This window comes from Polypterus senegalus, chromosome 1 (assembly GCF_016835505.1).
Source record: "Polypterus senegalus isolate Bchr_013 chromosome 1, ASM1683550v1, whole genome shotgun sequence".
Classification (NCBI taxonomy): Eukaryota; Metazoa; Chordata; class Cladistia; order Polypteriformes; family Polypteridae; genus Polypterus; species Polypterus senegalus.
Window position 1 is genome coordinate 140,262,164 of NC_053154.1, and position 19,077 is coordinate 140,281,240.

General features: G+C 38.4%; 1 protein-coding gene across 9 annotated transcripts in view; it reads right to left on the bottom strand.

Annotated features, from left to right (window-relative positions):
* Positions 1-19,077, bottom strand: part of mcf2l2 (MCF.2 cell line derived transforming sequence-like 2) — a 423,828-nt gene that overhangs the window by 210,629 nt on the left and 194,122 nt on the right. For all 9 annotated transcript variants that reach the window (XR_005634352.1, XM_039759102.1, XM_039759079.1 and 6 more), the window contains exons 12-13: positions 17,578-17,769; positions 945-1,122 (exon numbers count right to left, since the gene is read on the bottom strand). Coding sequence is in view for 8 of the 9 variants with exons in the window: in XM_039759102.1 (XP_039615036.1) it covers positions 945-1,122; positions 17,578-17,769 (370 nt within the window). In the remaining variant the exon portion in view is untranslated. The remainder of the gene's footprint in view (positions 1-944; positions 1,123-17,577; positions 17,770-19,077) is intronic.

A 19,077-nucleotide genomic window follows, 5' to 3' on the forward strand; every position in this document is an offset into this window, starting at 1 on the left:
AAAGGAACCACCCTGCCACATCCTGGCAAGTCGGAGTCGGGAGGAACGAGGACAAAGCTCACCTGGAGGTGTGGAGGAGAGGGTAAAGAGACAAATAAAAGAGGAATTGTGTGTTTTGAAGAGTCATTGTGAATGTATTATTGATAATAGACCATTTATTTAAACCAGGGACATGTGTTTGTGTAGTGGTGTCTGAGGGTTGAGAGCGGCAGCGCCCCCTACAGGTCGTATTAGGCAATTCTTAATTCTTAAAAGAGAAGAACCTCACCCGCAATGATGCAACACATATGTTTGCTGTCATTGCTTAGAGTGGGAAATCTTTTGGATTCTGTAACCATAGTAGAGAAACAGGAAGCTGATCTTTCTTATCAAACAGAGATATTTACCTTAAAAGGTGAAACTGATTATTGTTAACCACTTCTGATAAAGTAGTAGACAGCTATGAAGGAAACTATTTCAATATATGATCCAACTTTTCTTGTTTTAGGCCAAACTCAGCAGCAATGGGTGCAAGCCAAGAACAAACCATGAACAGGAAATATATCAGTTTTTCACAAAGTACTCACACATACACACATACACACCCACACACATACTGTATATATAATGTAGCACTTAGAAAATTAATTTGGCAACAACAGAATATTTTTGGATTGTAGTATGACACAATTACAATGAGAACATGCACACTCCACACAGATGACTGGCTCAGACACTAAAAAAACTAACTGAACTGATGCAGCTTAGTTAAAAGAAATACAAAGAAAATACTTTGTATCATTTGCTCTATGCTGCTTAGACAGGTTCTGTGTTACATTAGAACAATACATTAGAAATATATTAGGAAATGGAATCAAGGCACATACTATGCTTTTTAATGCTTTATTCAGGATCAACAATAAAATGCTGCTCTATGTCTATCTGTTTGAATCTGCTAGACTCACCAAGGCCTGGGTTTCTTGCAGGCTTGGGGGATGATCGCTTTGGGGAAGATTCTGGCCGAGGAGCAACTGGCTGAACAGGGCGTGTTTGCTTGGCAGATAGCTTCTTAAGACTTGCTTGTCTCTTTTCAAACATTTCCTGGACATCTTCCAACTTCTGAAGTGCTTTCTGAACAGAAGCCTAACCAAAGAAAACAACAGTAATGCATATTTAAAATGGTGTAAAAGATTTCTAAAATATATTCTATCCTATTACTCTTTATTTTTAAAATCCATTTATTTAAGATATAAAACATAATAACAGAACACAACCAAATCAAAGAAATGAAAGGAACATTGCAAATACAGTAATATGCTTCAATGACTCTCCATTAAACTCAGCACACAACTCAACAAAGAGAGCTAAACAAAATGTGAGTCTTATCTAAAATGGTTATTTATAAAGGCTAATACAGCAAGTTAAATTTAAAAAAGCATGGTTTCAGCACTGCACAGGCCCACTTTATCTCATCTGACATTATCATCAAATATAGTCATTAAAGCAATTGGAGTGACTTTAAATCCAAGGCTTTCTGCAACATATGCAAAACATTTTGGATATTTCCAAAAGAGTAGACCAGTAATGCAGGCACTTGATGACATTGTTCATCACAAGTTCAATTTTGCCCTGAACACATTTAAAACAATTTTAGATGAGAGCTATGTGATAGATGAACAATTCTGAGTCTATTTTCAGGTTGCTTAAAACAAATTATTAGAATGTATTTTATGAATGGCTGAAGTTATATTCCTTTTCTGAAAATTTAATTGAAAGATTCCTTCCCCATCACGATACATTACTTGAAATTTTTTGATATACTCTGGAGATGCTGTCTGAACACACATTCATCCACACTAGCCAGTATCACCTCTGGGATAGATACATTATAGGTGAAGACTGAAGCAACTTGGGTATGTTGCCTTTAACAAGGCTTCCAATTTGTATATAGAAGAATAAGTGTGTTGAAGTAATCTAAAATTTGGAGCTTAACAGTTCAAAAGATGTAAATACATTATTAACAAAGATTTCTTAAAATCATAGTTTCTTGTGACTTCAATAGGCGGAATGCTGCATAAGGTAAAGAAAACGTAAATAGATGATTATCAGGTTTGGGGTAATAGATAAGAGCTCCTTTGTCTTGTCCTATATTAGTTCCATATCTTTAATAATAAATGGTAGTGTGCTGTAAATTGACAAGTGTTGACTGTCATGTCTAGTTTATATCTATGACATTCACAATTCTCTCTATTATATAAAAAAATCCTGCAACGAGACAAGAGATTTTTTTCAAGTCCTGTGAGACGAGACTTTTGACATGATTCAAACACGCACACGGTCCACACACATCTCATTCATGTGAATGCTTTTGACAGACACATTTCCTGCTCTCTAAGCTCTTATAAATTTTTACATTTTCCTTACTTTAAGTTCCCAATTAAAGAAGACATATTATGTCCAAATCATATTGATGAATTTCATCCCAAAGGGATGTCAACAGAAGAAATGAGTACACAGGCAATCCTAGCACTGAGAAGCGATGAAGTCAAATGAATTAACATGAAAATTGTCGATCGGTTACCTGGCAAATTGGTTAAATGCGTATCAATAGACTATGCTGAAACAGTTGGTGATGATCATGCGGAAGATGAAAACTTCAACTTATAATATTCTGAAGAATAACTACAACCATTAACACCATTCGGTCTTCCACCACCCAAATTACTATTGAAAGAAGGATGTATTCAAGAAAGGTAATTTAGTACATCTTCCCCAGATAACATTAGAAAAAAATGGAGATCTTGATATGCCATTCGTATTAAAATGTTAACCGTTTCCCGTTAGAATAGATTTTGCAAAGACAATTAACAAATCACAGAGACAAACATTCGAAAAAGTTGGTTTATTTATTAGAGCAAAAGAAGCGAAATTCTCTCACAGGCAGTTATACGTTGTGCCGTCACGATGTAAGTCCAAACACAGAATCAAAATTCAGTGTGATATTGCCGAAAATTTAGTTCAAAAAATTGTTTTTACTGACATTTTACAGTAAAAGTGTAAATTTTAAAAATATTTGTTTGTTAATTGCAAAGCCAAACAAAATGAAATTGTATAATGTAACGAAAAACTTAAATGCAACATGAAATATAATTTACTTTCAAATTATTACGTTTTACTATTTTTTCATATGGTTAATTATTCACTGTAATGTAAAATAGTTAGTTCTATTACGCATATGTAACAATTCCCATGAAAATAACAATCTGTTTAAATTGTACATCCGCATCCCCATACGTGAGCGGCAGAACTGCAAAGTGACTTGTGCATAGCGCCTGCCTGGAGGATGGCGAGCGAAGCAAGCACGGAGCAAAGCCCCCTAGTATTAAATTCATACAGTACCACTTTTAATCTATACTAATAAAAGGCAAAGCCCTCACTCACTCACTCACTCACTCACTGACTCACTCACTCACTCACTGACTCATCACTAATTCTCCAACTTCCCGTGTAGGTAGAAGGCTGAAATTTGGCAGGCTTATTCCTTACAGCTTACTTACAAAAGTTGGGCAGGTTTCATTTCGAAATTCTACGCGTAAGGGTCATAACTGGATCCTATTTTTCTACATATAATGTAATGGAGTTGAGTTGGAGATGGCCGTGGGGGGGCGGAGTTTCGTGTGACATCATCACGCCTCCTACGTAAGATACGTAGAGAACAAGGAAGAACTCCAAACAGCGATGAGCACAAAACGCCCTTTCACAATTGAGAAGGCAGAAGAACATTATGAAGCAAATGATGCATACAAGCATATTCATAAGTACAGCTACTGCGGAAACAAAGCACGGCGTGAACCGTAAGTTTATATTAAATTAAGACAGACATTTAGACAGGCTGCCACTAGCGTTTGTAATTTAGTGCCTGCCCATATAAGGCCGTCCATCAGCGGCAATCCAATACAAACACTGCCGGTAAATATTCACGTGTGAAGGACTGTGCTTATGCAGAGGAAGATGAGATGGTCAGGGTGGTGTTTGGCACAAACTCAGCGAAACTGCGAGAGAAACTTTTAAGTGCGGGTCTTAGCTGACATTACGAGATGGCACCAGCACAGCTGGGAACCCGATGCAAGAACACCAAGCGGCTCACGTGAACTGACGCAGTGCACAGACAAAAAGCAACAGTTCCAAAGAGTGCTGAACAAAAACCGAATTACACAATTGAGAAGGCAGCAAAAAAATATGAAGCGTCTGATACATAGAATCATATTCATAAGTGCAGCTACTGCGGAAACAAAGCACACGGTGGAAAAAGTGAATGTCCTGCTAAAGGAAGACAGTGTAAAAAACGTGCATGCAGTTTGTCACATCACAGATAAAAAGGAAGGCGAGCTGTTTATTGATGCAGTAAGGAACTAATCGATGAATGAAACCTCTTATCTTTACAGCGATTGACAAACACGGAATGTAACTTGAACACAACACATCGTACAAATACGACCCTGATTGAAAGAAATAATGATAATAAAATCCTTGATGACAGCAACATTCAATAACACTCACAAAACAATTACTGTATATTGACAATCATGTTACGTTATTTTTAAAAGTTCCCTTTTTCATAACTTCTACTTCTCCACTGTGGTACACGGGTATATATATAAAGGTATATATATACCCCGATCTACAATACATACTTTAGCATAGACAAAGCCTGCGCTGTGGCTAATTGTAGAGTCTTAGCCTCTAACACCGACATTCGAGGTTCGATTCCCGAGAGGGGGTGTACTGACTATGTACGCGCGCTACATGATTCATTTTACCTACGCATCTCCTTGGTTTGGGACGTATGAAAAAATATTAGGTTAACGCAGAATCATGTTACGTTATTTTTAAATAAAATAAAATAACGCATTTAATCACACTTTCAATTCCAAGCAAACGGGAACTTTTGTCAATGCATGATTTCCTGGTACATCCATTACACTGATGCACACATCACAGCTACAAAAATGTTAGAGTCGGAATAAAGCACGTTCCTACGACTGATCATTTCGACTACCCGAGCGAAGCCTTGATAAAAGCATGGTTTTGTGCACACTGAAAAGCAAGCAAAATTAGATGCATTACAGAAAGCGGACTTTGTGGCTCTTACTGGGGATCATTGGACTTCCGTGACCGTTAGTAATTCTAATTACATCTAATTACAAAATGTTCAATGATCACACTGTTTTAGCCTAATGTACAAAATAATTTTGGCTAATGTTACTCAGAGTTTAAAGATTAAGCTGGTCAAATTACCTTTTATGTTTCTGACTTATTTTTTTAAGAAGAAAAACTGCACTTTATGTTGAAATTTTGGTTATTATTATTTAAAGACAATACTATTCTGAAAATGTACTTAAAGTACTTAAACAACCACTTTATTTTTAAGTCTGCCCAATTTTAACCAGGGATGATATTTTTGTTTCAGTTTTGAATTCAAATGCAGTTTAAAAGCTTTTTTTTCAGAAATTAAAACAGCTTCAGTTTACAATTTTCATGTCCATGTGTATTATTTGATTCTGTCGCCCACTAAAACCGTTTTAAATTAAAAAAAAAAACATTTGCGATTTGGGGCAAATTTACGTGTGCGATTACATACGATTAATCAAGATTAAATTCTTACACAGCCTCTAATTAATTGGATTAATTTTTTTAATCGAGTCCCACCCCTAATATATATATATATGTAGATATATATATGTAGATTTGTATATATATATGTGTATATACAGTATATACGTAGATATGTATATGTTGTATATACAGTATGTGTATATATACAGTATGTGTATATATGTTGTCACACATGTGCGATTAGGAGGCAGTCAAAGAGCCTAAAGGTGAGTGAAACATCGCGAGATAGAGGGTTGTCACGTGGTACTTACCTGAATCTCTTTTGCTCAACAGAAAACTTGAAGAAAAATAATTCCTCCACTTCCAGGATTCCAAAATGGCCGCGATGACGTCACTTCCGGCCCACCATGATGACGTCACTTCCGGCTCCATCAATCCACCTCACTTCCGTCCCATCATGATGACGTTGTTTCCGGTTCCTGTTTTCAACGTCACTTCTTGCCAACCATTTCCTGTCCCATAATCCTTCTCTGTATAAAGTCGCCATTTTGACTCAAGAAATCTGTTCATTGTTTTGCTCTGAGACTTTGAATCGTTATTTTCTTTAATTGTCTGGACGACAATATATGGGGACGGTCCCCAAAACTTTGTTTTGTGTTGTGTAAGATTCTTTTAAAGAAGAATAACCATCACAATTGGCGTAGCTTCGACAGGATTGTTCTTTGTTTATTTAAAGATGTCGGAAGAACAGGACCTGAACACCGTTCTGAGCACCATCATGGGCGATCTGCAAACCCTGAAGATACAGATGGGTGAGACAAGGACCCAGGTAGCAGAAGCCAACGCTCGTGCTGCTGCTGCTGCAGGTGTACGGACGGAGGTCGCTCGGCCACCACCTATTGCTATTGCTACACTAACAGAATCGGACGACATCGAGACATACTTCTTGATTTTCGAGCGTACCGCTAAGCGGAACGCATGGCCAAGGTCGGAATGGGCGTACATACTGGCTCCCTACCTGAAGGGAACGGCGCAGAGAGCCTATTATGATCTAACTGAGGAGCAGGCAGCTGATTATGACGCTCTAAAAAAGGAGGTCTTCAAGCGCTACGGCGTATCTCCGGAACAGCAGGCGAGAGAATGGAGGGAGTGGCAGTTCGATCCAGAGAGACCGATAAGAACCCAGGGCTTTGAAGCTTGGGGGAAAGTATGTCGCTGGCTACGCCCGACATTAATAATTCACATAAAATGGCCGAGCTTCTAGCATGTGAAACTTTTGTGCATGCCCTCCCTGACCATATCGCCCAGCAAGTACGGAAGCATAATTTTGAGGACATGGACTCCTTAATCCAGATCACTGAGCGTCACTGGGCGGCTTGCAAATCAGGGAAATCAGAACGGTTCTCCCGCCGAACCCAACAGGCACGTGGGGCAACTCCTGAGCCCACCCGACAAACTCCCGAACCTGCCGTCCATAGACGGGACAGAGGTGCCAGTCTTCCCCGCTGTTTCAAGTGTGGGGAGATTGGACATCTGTCCCCTAACTGTACCATCGAGCCCATGGATTGCTCATTAATTAAGGGAGAAAGGTATTGTGCCACTGTGACTAATCCTTTATCTCTTCCATATACAGGTGCAGTTATTATAAATGGCAGGAAGGTAAGAGCAATGTTTGATTTCGGGAGTAACATTTCCATTGTTGCCACCCGTTTCGTTTTACCGCAACAGTGGACTAGGATAAAAACTAGTCTAAAATGTATTCATGGGGATATCCGGTATTATAAAACGGCCAGATGTGTCGTATCAGTAAATCATCACCTAACGAGCATGGCCATGGCTGTATTACCGGATCCCCCTTTTCCAGTTATATTGGGTAGAGACTGGAATAAAATTACCAGCGGTAATAACGTAACTGTACCTAAGAAACATTTAGGCTTAGTAATGGAGAATACTGCTCCGACTGCCTCCACGCCATGTCCCACAGTAACACGGACCCATACGGGTACCTAATGTGAAGAATTTGATGTCCCATCGACCTCTGCGGGAACTAGTGCAGTTAACGCAGATGGCGTGGAGACAGAAACCACACCCCTTAAGGTCGCACAAGACCCTATACAAGATTTAAATGCCCAATTTCTATTAACACCATCGTCTTTTAAAAGGGAACAATGGAACGATGATTCCTTAAAAAATATTAGGAATGCAGTAGTCTCTACCGAGGGTTATACAACCTTGGATCCCATGCCACCGATGCCGTTCTTTGTACTTAAAAACGAATTATTATATAGAGTGGCAGAACACGAGGGAGTAGTGCGAACGTTGTTGTTAATTCCACGCACTTTTCGGCGAAAGGTGTGTGAATTAGCACACGCTCACCTTCTTGGAGCCCACTTAGGCTCCGAAAAAACATTAGAGAGAATAAAGCTCCGATTCTATTGGCCGGGAATTAACGTTCATTATAAAAGTCACCATTGCTTTTGCTGAGTTCTAGGTGATGCTGTTGTTTGTTGTTGTTGTAGCAATTCTTATCATGTGATCAATGTTGCATGGAATATGTTAAAACACCATGCAATTATAAAATTTGACAGCGTAATGTTTAGAATAGTATTAGGGTAAAATAAAAACAGTAACTCTTGATCATTTTCAAACTTTCATTCTTTGCCTTTTTAAAGCCTTTGCTTTGTAGGTTGATTATGATTTTTGTCCCTGATTTGTGCAAAACGCTAAATCAGTTTTTTATTTCAGCACTGAGTTTAGTTCTGTTTTTTGACTGTGCTTTTTGTCTTACCCCATGATATCCTGGTCCATGTTTTACCTCTTCTTTTAAGGATGATTGCTGATTTTTTTGCCTTGAGCCACAATACCTTATAATAATTATTTCCAAATATTTCAACTGTTCTGATATGATCTAGCTGAATTTAATGTGCAAGCAAATCTGCTAGAAAAAACACTTTTATTCAGATGTATCTAGAATTCTTATTCTTATATCTTATAAAGTTTTCCTAGCAAGGTTATTACTAATGTTATACTGTAGATGAATGTGGTTCTGAGATATATAAAACTCCATATTATCAGCATAACAAAATGTTTTCTGTTCATTCACTTTTCTTATGATTCCTTTTATCTTTAGATGCTTCCAGAAATGAGTAGCTCGTGGTCCAATAGCAACTGGAAAAAAACTTTGGCGACACTGGCCAACCATGTTTGACTTCACATTCTAATTAGAAGCAATCTGAGTTTATATAATACAAATGGACTGATACTTCTGACACAATGTAAAGTAATTTAATATATGCAGATATATTTGGACTTGAACCCAGATTTATGCATTATAGTCAATCGATATCCTCACTCAACTCTATCAAAGGATTTTTCCGTATCAAAGATGGCAACATCTTCTGGACACTCAAATTCTGTAGATTAGATACCTATAATTATGAGTAAAATAGTTTTAATTTGTAAAAAAATTAAGAGAAACTGAGACTAAAATTAATCTTGACACTAAAATTAATTTTGTAAGTGATTTCACAATTGTAAAATGCAAAACTTGCTAAAAGGCCATTTTAAAGGTTTTAACATTTTTTGGGTGGAAAACAAGCAATGCAGTTTTATAAAGCCTTGTTCACACTTCTGCATTAACTTGTGTTATTGCCTGCAGGTGTGTAATACATGTAATCTGTCGCACACCAGAAAAAAACACTTCTGTTTATCCCTCTTGTTGAAATCATTGCAGGAGAGCATATTGCAATATTTTAAAAAAGCAACATGCTGCATATTTTTTACACAAAAACACAGTAACGCAACAGTATGCACATTATTGTGTTCTCACAACAGGAAAATCACACTACATGGAAACATGTCCCTCCCTACCTTGCTGTTACCTAGCAATTGCCCTTAATGGTTTCTCGATCCCTGTAGAGGATATGCACTTTCCAAGCATCATGGAGCTTCAAGTTTTTTACCATCTCTAATGCATCTTTAGGATTGCAATTGCCAAAACTGTCATTGCAATTGGCAAATTGGGTATTGTACTACCAGAACAATGTCTGGCGGCTCAATAACGAGTCTATATGTGACAGGAAATGAGTCCAGTGATCTTTTTCTTTCCTAATTACTAAAGGATGGGCAGGTGTACACAAAATTAATGCATGTAAATGTTACCAGACTGGATTAAACACCTTACTTCTTGTGTCAATGTCACAAATTTTGCTGGAAGTGAAATTCAATTTGTGTTGCAATTTTTGTTTGCAAAGCAAAACATGGAATGTTGCTGCAAGTTTAATTTCACACAAATCATTTTGCTAATCACTAAATACTAACTATTGTCACATACGTGTGACTAGGAAGCAGCTGAGTGGACAAAGTGGAGGTAATTACCCGCCAGGTCAGTGGGTGGCAGGGTGCACTAAACCTACCTCTGTTATCTCTGCAGGTCAAATGCGGGAAAACCTGCCTGATTTAATATTACTTCTGGTCCCAGTGCCAAGACTAATGTCACTTCCGGTTTCGGCACCCATACTAATCTCACTTCCGGCTCCGGTTCCCAGACTGGTGTCACTTCCGGCTCCAGTACCCACACTGATATCACTTTCGGTTCTGGCCAGATGACATCACTTCCAGTCCACTGCTTATAAAACCACCATCTTTCAAAACCTCATCATTTGTTTTCTTTACCCTTTTGCAGCTAGGGACAATATATGGGTGGCTGCCCCAAAACTTTATCGTGTGTTGAGACTACTTCTGTCTTTAATAAATCTTGTCATATTACAAAAGGAAGCACTTTTTCTATTCTTCTTGCTAAAACTATCACCAGCATCCTAACATCCACAGCTGTAGCAAGTCTTATTCCACTGGACAGTTTTCTCGACCTGTAGTTTTCAAGCTTTATAATGTACTAGCAAAATACCCACGCTTCGCAGCGGAGAAGTATTGTGTTAAAGAAGTAATGAAAAAGAAAAGGAAACATTTTAATAATAACGTAACATGATTGACAATGTAATTGTGTTGTCATTGTCATGAGTGTTGCTGGCATATATATATATATATATATATATATATACACACATATAAACATATATATACACACATACACATATACTTTATATAGATACATATATATATACACATATATATACACACACATACATATATACAGTACAGGCCAAAAGTTTGGACAAACCTCCTCATTTAATGTGTTTTCTTTATTTTCATGACCATTTACATTGGTAGATTCTCACTGAAGGCATCAAAACTATGAATGAACACGTGGAGTTTTATGTACCTAACAAAAAAGGTGAAATAACTGAAAACATGTTTTATATTCTAGTTTCTTCAAAATTGCCAACTTTGCTCTGATTACTGCTTTGCACACTCTTGGCATTCTCTCGATGAGCTTCAACAGGTAGTCACCTGAAATGGTTTTCCAACAGTCTTGAAGGAGTTCCCAGAGGTGTTTAGCACTTGTTGGCCCATCGCGAGAATGCCAAGAGTGTGCAAAGCAGTAATCAGAGCAAAGGGTGCTCGCTGTAACATGTTTTGCATTTAGATGGAACCGTAAGGTTGAAGTGCCTCGGTGGTATGCAAACTCATTTTTGCACAGTTTGCACCAAACCACGCTTTTATCAAGGCTATCGTCGGGTAGTCTTTTGAAATGAAATTTGCCTCCGATCAGTGCTAGCAACGCGCTTTCTTCTGACTCTTACATTGTTGTAGCTCTGATGTGTGCATCAATGTAATCAATGTACCAGGAAATCATGCATTGACAAAAGTTACCCTTTGCTTGGAATGCAAAGTGTGATTAAAGGAGTTATTTTTTTAACGCGGTATGGAGTACATGCATCGAAGCTTCTCAGCTGTGCTTGTGCTAAGAAAAGGAAACATTTTAAAAATAACGTAACATGATTGTCAATGTAATAGTCTTGTGACCGTTATGAGTGTTGCTGTCATCAAGGATTTGATTAGAATTATTTCTTTCAATCAGGTTTGTATTTGGAGGACGTGTTGTGTTCAAGTTTATTCCGTGTTTGTCAACCATTGTAAAGATAACAGGTTTAATTCATTGAAGTGTTCACCACCCAAATCGGAACTCGTGAATGTAAGATGTTCAACAGGCATTCCCGGTAGTAAGTTGTGGAAATTGCCTGTGAATATTTAGCGATAGCGTGTGTATGAACTTAATTTAATCTTTTCCAGTCCTGCAAAGTCAGTTGACACGAGCCTCGGAAGCTTATCAGCTGTACTCGTGCAATCTTGCGATGTCCACCACTTTATTTAATGTTAGCTAAGACCTGGCACTTCAAAGTTTCTAGGTACAGCAATTTTTACTCCACAACAAAGTGATCCAAAGTCTCGTTTATACCTCGTGTCTTCTCATTAAATTTGTATCTCGCCAATACCATACTCGTCGTAGACATGACAACCGGCAGCGGGAGTGTGTCTATAAACTTAATTTAAAATAACGGTTCACACTGTGCTTTGTTTCCGCAGTTGTGTAATTCGGTTTTTGTTCAGCACTCTTTGGAACTGTCGCTTTTTGTCTGTGCACTGCCTCAGTTCACGTGAGCCGCTCAGTGTACATGCATCGAAGGTTTCCAGCTGTGCTGGTGCCATCTCGTGCAATGTCCACGGCTGTATTTAATGTTAGCTAAGACCCGGCACTTAAAAGTTTCTCTCGCAGTTTCGCTGAGTTTGTGCCAAACACCACCCTGACCATCTCATCTTCCTCTGCATAAGCACAGTCCTTCACCCTTGAATATTTAGCGACAGTGTTTCTATTGGATTGCCGCTGACGGACGGCTTTATATGGGCAGGCACTAAATTACAAACGCTCCCACGGCCATCGAGTAGAAGTCTATTAAAGTATATGGACGAAAAAATAGGTTCCAGTTATGACCATTACGCATAGAATTTCGAAATGAAACCTGCCCAACTTTTGTAAGTAAGCTGTAAGGAATGAGCCTGCCAACTTTCAGCCTTCTACCTACACGGGAAGTTGGAGAATTAGTGATGAGTGAGTGAGTTAGTGAGTCAGTGAGTGAGTGAGTGAGTCAGTGAGGGCTTTGCCTTTTATTAGTATAGATTTATGACATCCTGAATTTCAGTGTCTCAAACATTTAACAAGCTCTTCTGCAAAGACAGTGTTAAGCAATATTACTTGCATTTTGTCAAAGATGTCTTTGGTTTCAGCCTCACTTCCTTTACACTGTAAGTAATATTCCGACATATACTATGTTTTATTATATTTTTGTTAGTTATTGTATTTGTTAGTGCTCCCTAATTTTATTTTCCCTCTACATTGTTAATTTCTTTTATTGCATTCCATATTTCCTGATCTGCGGTGGGCTGGTGCCCTGCCTGGGGTTTGTCTCCTGCCCTGCGCCGTGTGTTGGCTGGAATTGGCTCCAGCAGACCGCCGTGACCCTGTAGTTAGGATATACAGTAATCCCTCCTCATTCGCGGGGGTTGCGTTCCAGAACCCCACACGATAGATGAAAATCCGCGAAGTAGAAACCATATGATGGTATGGTTATTTTTATATATTTTAAGCCCTTATAAACTCTCCCACACTGTTAACATTATTAGAGCCCTCTAGACATGAAATAACACCCTTTAGTCAAAAGTTTAAACTGTGCTCCATGACAAGACAGAGATGACAGTACTTTTTCACAATTAAAAGAATGCAAACATATCTTCTCTTCAAAGTAGCGCCGTCAGGAGCAGAGAATGTCAGAGAGAGAGAGAGAGAGAGCGACAGAAAAGCAAACAATCAAAAAATCAATAGGTGCTGTTGGGCTTTTAAGTATGCGCACCGCGATAAAGCAGCCGCAACAGAAGGGAGCAATGTGAAGGACGTCTTTCAGCATTTTTAGAGTAGTGTCCGTATCTTCTAGGCAAACAGCCCCTCTGCTCACACCCCTTCCATCAGGAGCAGAGAACGTCAGAGAGAGAGAGCGCGAGATTAAAGCAAACAATCAAAAATTAATACGTGTTTTTGGGCTTTTAAGTATGCCGAAGCACTGCAATAAAGCGGCATTTCTTAGAGGAGCGTCCGTATCCTCTAGGCAAACAGCCTCTGTGCAAACAGCCCCTCTGCTCACACCCCCTCTGTCAGGCGCAGAGAATGTCAAAGAGAGAGTGAGAGAGCCAGAGAAAAGCAAACAATCAAGCACCGCGTGGGAAGCATATCATATATCATTGAGGAGTTTTATTTAATACGTAATACATGCTCTGATTGGGTAGCTTCTAAGCCATCCGCCAATAGCGTCCCTTGTATGAAATCAACTGGGCAAACAAACTGAGGAAGCATGTACCATAAATTAAAAGACCCATTGTCCGCAGAAATCCGCGAACCAGTGAAAAATCTGTGATATATATTTAGATATGCTTACATTTAAAATCCACGATGGAGTGAAGCCGTGAAAGTCGAAGCGCGATATAGCGAGGGATCACTGTACTTGGTTGGATAATGGATGGACGGATGGATATTTCCTGATTTCCAACCATTCTATTGCTAGCCTGCTTTTTAAATTAAGGGTTGTGAACAGTCAGATCCCAAACTGGCATTTTTAGGCACAAAACTGAGACCAGCGTTGAATAAGCTCCAGTATATTACTGAGAAAACTAATCTGGCCAGTTTAGAGTCGTACACCAGTCCAACCTGCATATTTTAGGTAAATGGAATGAGACAGAACAGAATCTACTTGGACTTAGGAATAATGAGAAAATTCCACCTCCAGCAGTGCCCAGGCTAATATCTGATGTCAGGACTCTAGAGCAGGGTTTTTTTCATTTTTTAATCTGAAGATTAGAAAATCATCACTATACTGGCACCCAAGAAGACCATTATTATTATAATGACAGTGGAGTCATAAAGATAACAATGGCCATATGATAAAAGTAAGTGTTGTTGTTTCCTTTCAAGCATATTTCTAACATGAATATTACTAAAGAAAAACATGGGGGAAAATGCAATGTTAAAACAATAGTCCATCCATCCATTCATTTTGGAAACCCGCTTATTCAGATCAGGGTTGTGGGAAAGCTGGGACAGGCTGTCAGTTCACTGCAGGGTGAGCAGACACACACACTAGGGCCTTTTAGCCACACTAATCCACTTAACCTGCATGTTTTTGGACTGGGGGAGGAAACCAGGACATCCAGAGGAAACCCACGCAGACACAAGAAGAACATGCAAACTCTAAGTAAGGAGCACCGAGGTTTTGATTCTAAAATAGTTATTATCATTAAAACAGGAAGAGATTCTTTAGGCTTATCATTCTGCTAGTGGAAACACTTTAGTGTAATTTTTAGTAAAACCAAGAGAAAGAAATTCTTGGGGTGCAGCACGAGGATAGAAGAGTTTTTGAAAGGATAGTATGAAATGCCACTTAATTCAATCACTTGACTCATGGCAACAGTTAAAAATTAATGAATCGATACAGTAAAATTACTTTTTTTTAATAATGTTTTTCAAATGAACTCCACCATTAACCATATTTTTTTCTAAATGAGTTTGCGAATAGTTTAACACTCCCTGGTTTCCATTTAACAACAGGTACCTATTTGGGGCCACCAGTTAACCCAACCTGTGTGTCTTTTGCGGTGTTTGGAGGAATACCAGAATACCTGAAGGAAAATACAATGCAGTTGCAGGGAAATATATATAAACTTCATTCAGAAAAGAAGTTTCAGGAATCCCAGAAGTGGGCTTCAAGCCTTTGACACTGTACTGTGTGCATGAGGCAGCAGTTGTAACCACTGAATAACTGTGCTGCCCCAATTCCCATTTTGTGAAGACTTGTATCTTTCATTGATCTATTAATTAACAAAAAGTTGTAACATCCCCTGGTTGAATCTGGATTTACTTTATTATAAGACTTGAAATATTAATTTAGACTGCATTGTGCTGCCTTAGTGATAACTTTGGTGTTATCAAGATTAGGATTAATTCTTACAGTTCCAAAAAATGTTTTATTTGACTGAGAAATACATATCATATGATACACCTGCAAACTGCAAAAAGACCAGAAACTGACAAGCTCGCATATGTACAAAACAGTGGTGGTTATATAAGCTCACATACATAAGAAGTGTTGTTGAAGTATTTAGAGGATTACAAGTCACAAATTGACTACTTAATATCTTACAGGGATCAGATGATGAAGGATTAATGTTAGTTAGCACAACTCAAAAAAATATATGAGAGGCAAGAAAATATTCTTCTTGTATACACAAAACACCCGGTATTCACATCCACTATCATCCATCCATCATCCAACCTGCTATATCCTAACTACAGGGTCACGGGGGTCTGCTGGAGCCAATCCCTGACAACACAGGGCACAAGGCAGGAAACAAACCCCGGGCAGGGTACCAGCCCACTGCAAGGCGCGCACACACACACACACACCAAGCATACACTAGAGACAATTTAGAATTGCCAATGCACCTAACCTGCATGTCTTTGGACTGTGGGAGGAAACCGGAGTACCCAGAGGAAGCCCACACAGACACGGGGAGAACATGCAAGCTCCACGCAGGTAGGACCCAGGAGGTGAACCCGAGTCTCCTAACTGCGAGCTGGCAGCTCTACCCACTGCGCCACTGTGCCACCCCCATCCACTATCAGTAAATATCAATTCACTCTAATTTCCTTACTCAATCAATGGTTCCATGCTCTAGAAATTCTTTACAGCATGAAGAGAATGTAGTAAAATTGCAAGGCAGGAAGGGTGGTGTCTTACAAATCCACTGGGTTTGAATTTTGAAACTTTATGTATGGGTTTTGCACATTAGGTTAATTAGTAACTCAAAACTTGGCCTTGGGATGGCCTGTTATCATGTCTAAGGTTCATTCATGCAGTCCAAGAATCGGGTATGTCATGCTATGTTATGCAAAGATAAGAGAAAATCTGTAACTAAAAAATAAAGGACTCTATCCTGGGTTGCTTCCTATCTTGCACCTGTACTACTGATACAGTGTCAGACCCTGTCCTGTCAGAACAGGATAAGGAACTGAAAGATTAACTATTTTTCAATGAGATTAACTGATCTGTTATAATCAGTTATAAAACACATCGAAGTAAGTACTGTAGACTAGTGCATACTAGACTGCAAACATAATTAACATTAGTTATAATACATAGAAATGTATACTTATCTATCTACATTTAATTATAATATATACAGCATACATACTAATAGTAACATTTACATTAACATTTAGACTATTCCCCTTGGAAGTGTTATAAACCCTGCCTAAATAATCTCCAAGGAAGTAAAATCTGTCCTGTGCTTCTTCTTTAGACAAGAAGGAATACAATTTTCAAAGTCCTGTCACCATGGTGTGATGTGTTTTACATTTGAATTTGTCAAATAAAGAAAAAGCTTTTCACACTACTCACGACTATTTGCATAAAATAATTTCAGCTTTTGGTTACAATTGACCTAACTTCAAGTTTACTCTTGGTCACTTTTGGTTATGTTCACTTGGTTATATTAAAGTTTACCTCAGTCTGTCTTTTAACTACAAGTAAGTGTCACAAACTTTGCTGACCTGTCAGTAAATTATTCTTCCTTTTAAAGTTCACATTTATTTATTACTCACATTAATTTACTGTGAACTACTGATTTTAAGCCTTCAGGGAAATCTAGCCTAATGATCCGACAAAACTATATTAAATACCATGATACTATATGACTGAAAGATTATGCTCATTAAATACGGTAATTATATTGAAAATTCACTTTTCAGCCATGATCTTCTTTAAAGCTAATATTAACTGATTGCTTTACTGTTTCCAAACTTCTGCAAAAGTTCAGTGATAGTCATTAAATATTGGGCCACAATGTGGAAACACATAAAAAATTATTTTTGGTTTTGTGTTTCAGCCACTTTTCCCTATTCTGTGTGAACTGATCAATCCTGAAAATAAACAGAATGTAGTCTGAAGACCTAAACAATCAGTGAAAATACAAGATTACCTTTACATCTGATGTTAGAAAAATCTCATACTGATTGTGCAATTCCTTTAGATTACACAGTTGGTGGTCTTTAGCAGATTCAAGGAACATCTCAATGTCTTGCAAGGCTGCCTCAGCTCCCTCTTGTGACTGGCATTTATCTATAGCCTGAGAGGCAAGCAAGTAGATTCCAGATTCGCACCACTGATTTGCCTGTTGGATAAAATTACATGATATTGAAAACACTATAAAAGAAATACCCAACAAAATGTACAAAGATAATGCTCAGTGACTTCTATCTAATATTGTGTAGGACTACTTTCCCCCAAAGCAAAAAATTCTTCAAGGCATGACTTCAACATGATTCCGGAAAACATTTCTCCTGGGTATTCTTGTCCAATCTGACTTGATGACATCACATAGAAACTGCATCTTTTCCAAACACATGCGGATAATCTCTCACTCCACTTTAACCCAAAGGTGCTCTAATGGACTGAGATCTGGGGAATGTGCAGGGCATGGAAGTAAACTGAAATCATTGCTATGTTGAACGAACCAGCTTGAAAACATATGTTTTATGATATTGAACATTATCCTACTGGAAGTATCCCTATGAAAAAGACTATACTGTGGCAAAAAATGGGATGCCTATGGTCAGTAAATGCTTGGGTCAGATGTGAAACTCAAATGAATCTCAATTGTCAGGAAAACATTCCCCACACCTTACTAACAACAGTTTGTTCTATTGGCACAGTCCAGGCAGGTTAGATTGATTCATGCAATTAATGCAGAATTCTAATCACACCACATCTGAATGTCACAACAGAAATTATGATTTGTAAGATTACACAATCTTTTCCAATCATCAGCTGTTTAGGTTAGGTGATCATATTCCCGTTGCAACCCCACTTTCCTGTTTATAGCTGACAGGAGTAGAAACCATTGTGGTCTGCTGCTGCTGTAGCCCATATACTTTGAGATCCAACGTTCTGTCTAAACAGAGATGCTCTTTTGTGCATTACTGTGGCTACTTGAGCATTTGTGGCCTTTCTGTTACTTTGAATGTGCCAGCTATTTTCCTCTAACCTGTTTCCTCAAAGGATGTTTTCACCCAAAGAAGTTCTACTCACTGAGTATTTGTTTATTGTACTATTCTTTGTAAACTCTAGAAACTGTTGTGTATAAAAATCTCAGGGGATTGGCTGTTTTGAGATCCTACAAAACACCATATGTGGCACAGACAACCATAATGCAGTCAGAATTGCTCAGATCTTATGTCTTGCCTGTTCTTTTGTTTGGTTGTACAATAAGTAAACCTTTTGAACATGTCACCATGCTATTCATTCATTTTTCAGTTCATTTTAAACTAGCATGTATTGGACTGAGAAAAGTCTGGCTTTTACGGAATTACTGGTAATTTGAAAGACCAGTTGTTTGTGTTAATGAACTGGTGGTAATCTATTGACTGGACCCATGTTTTCCAAAGACAGGGTTACAGTTTACAGAAACAGAATATTTTTG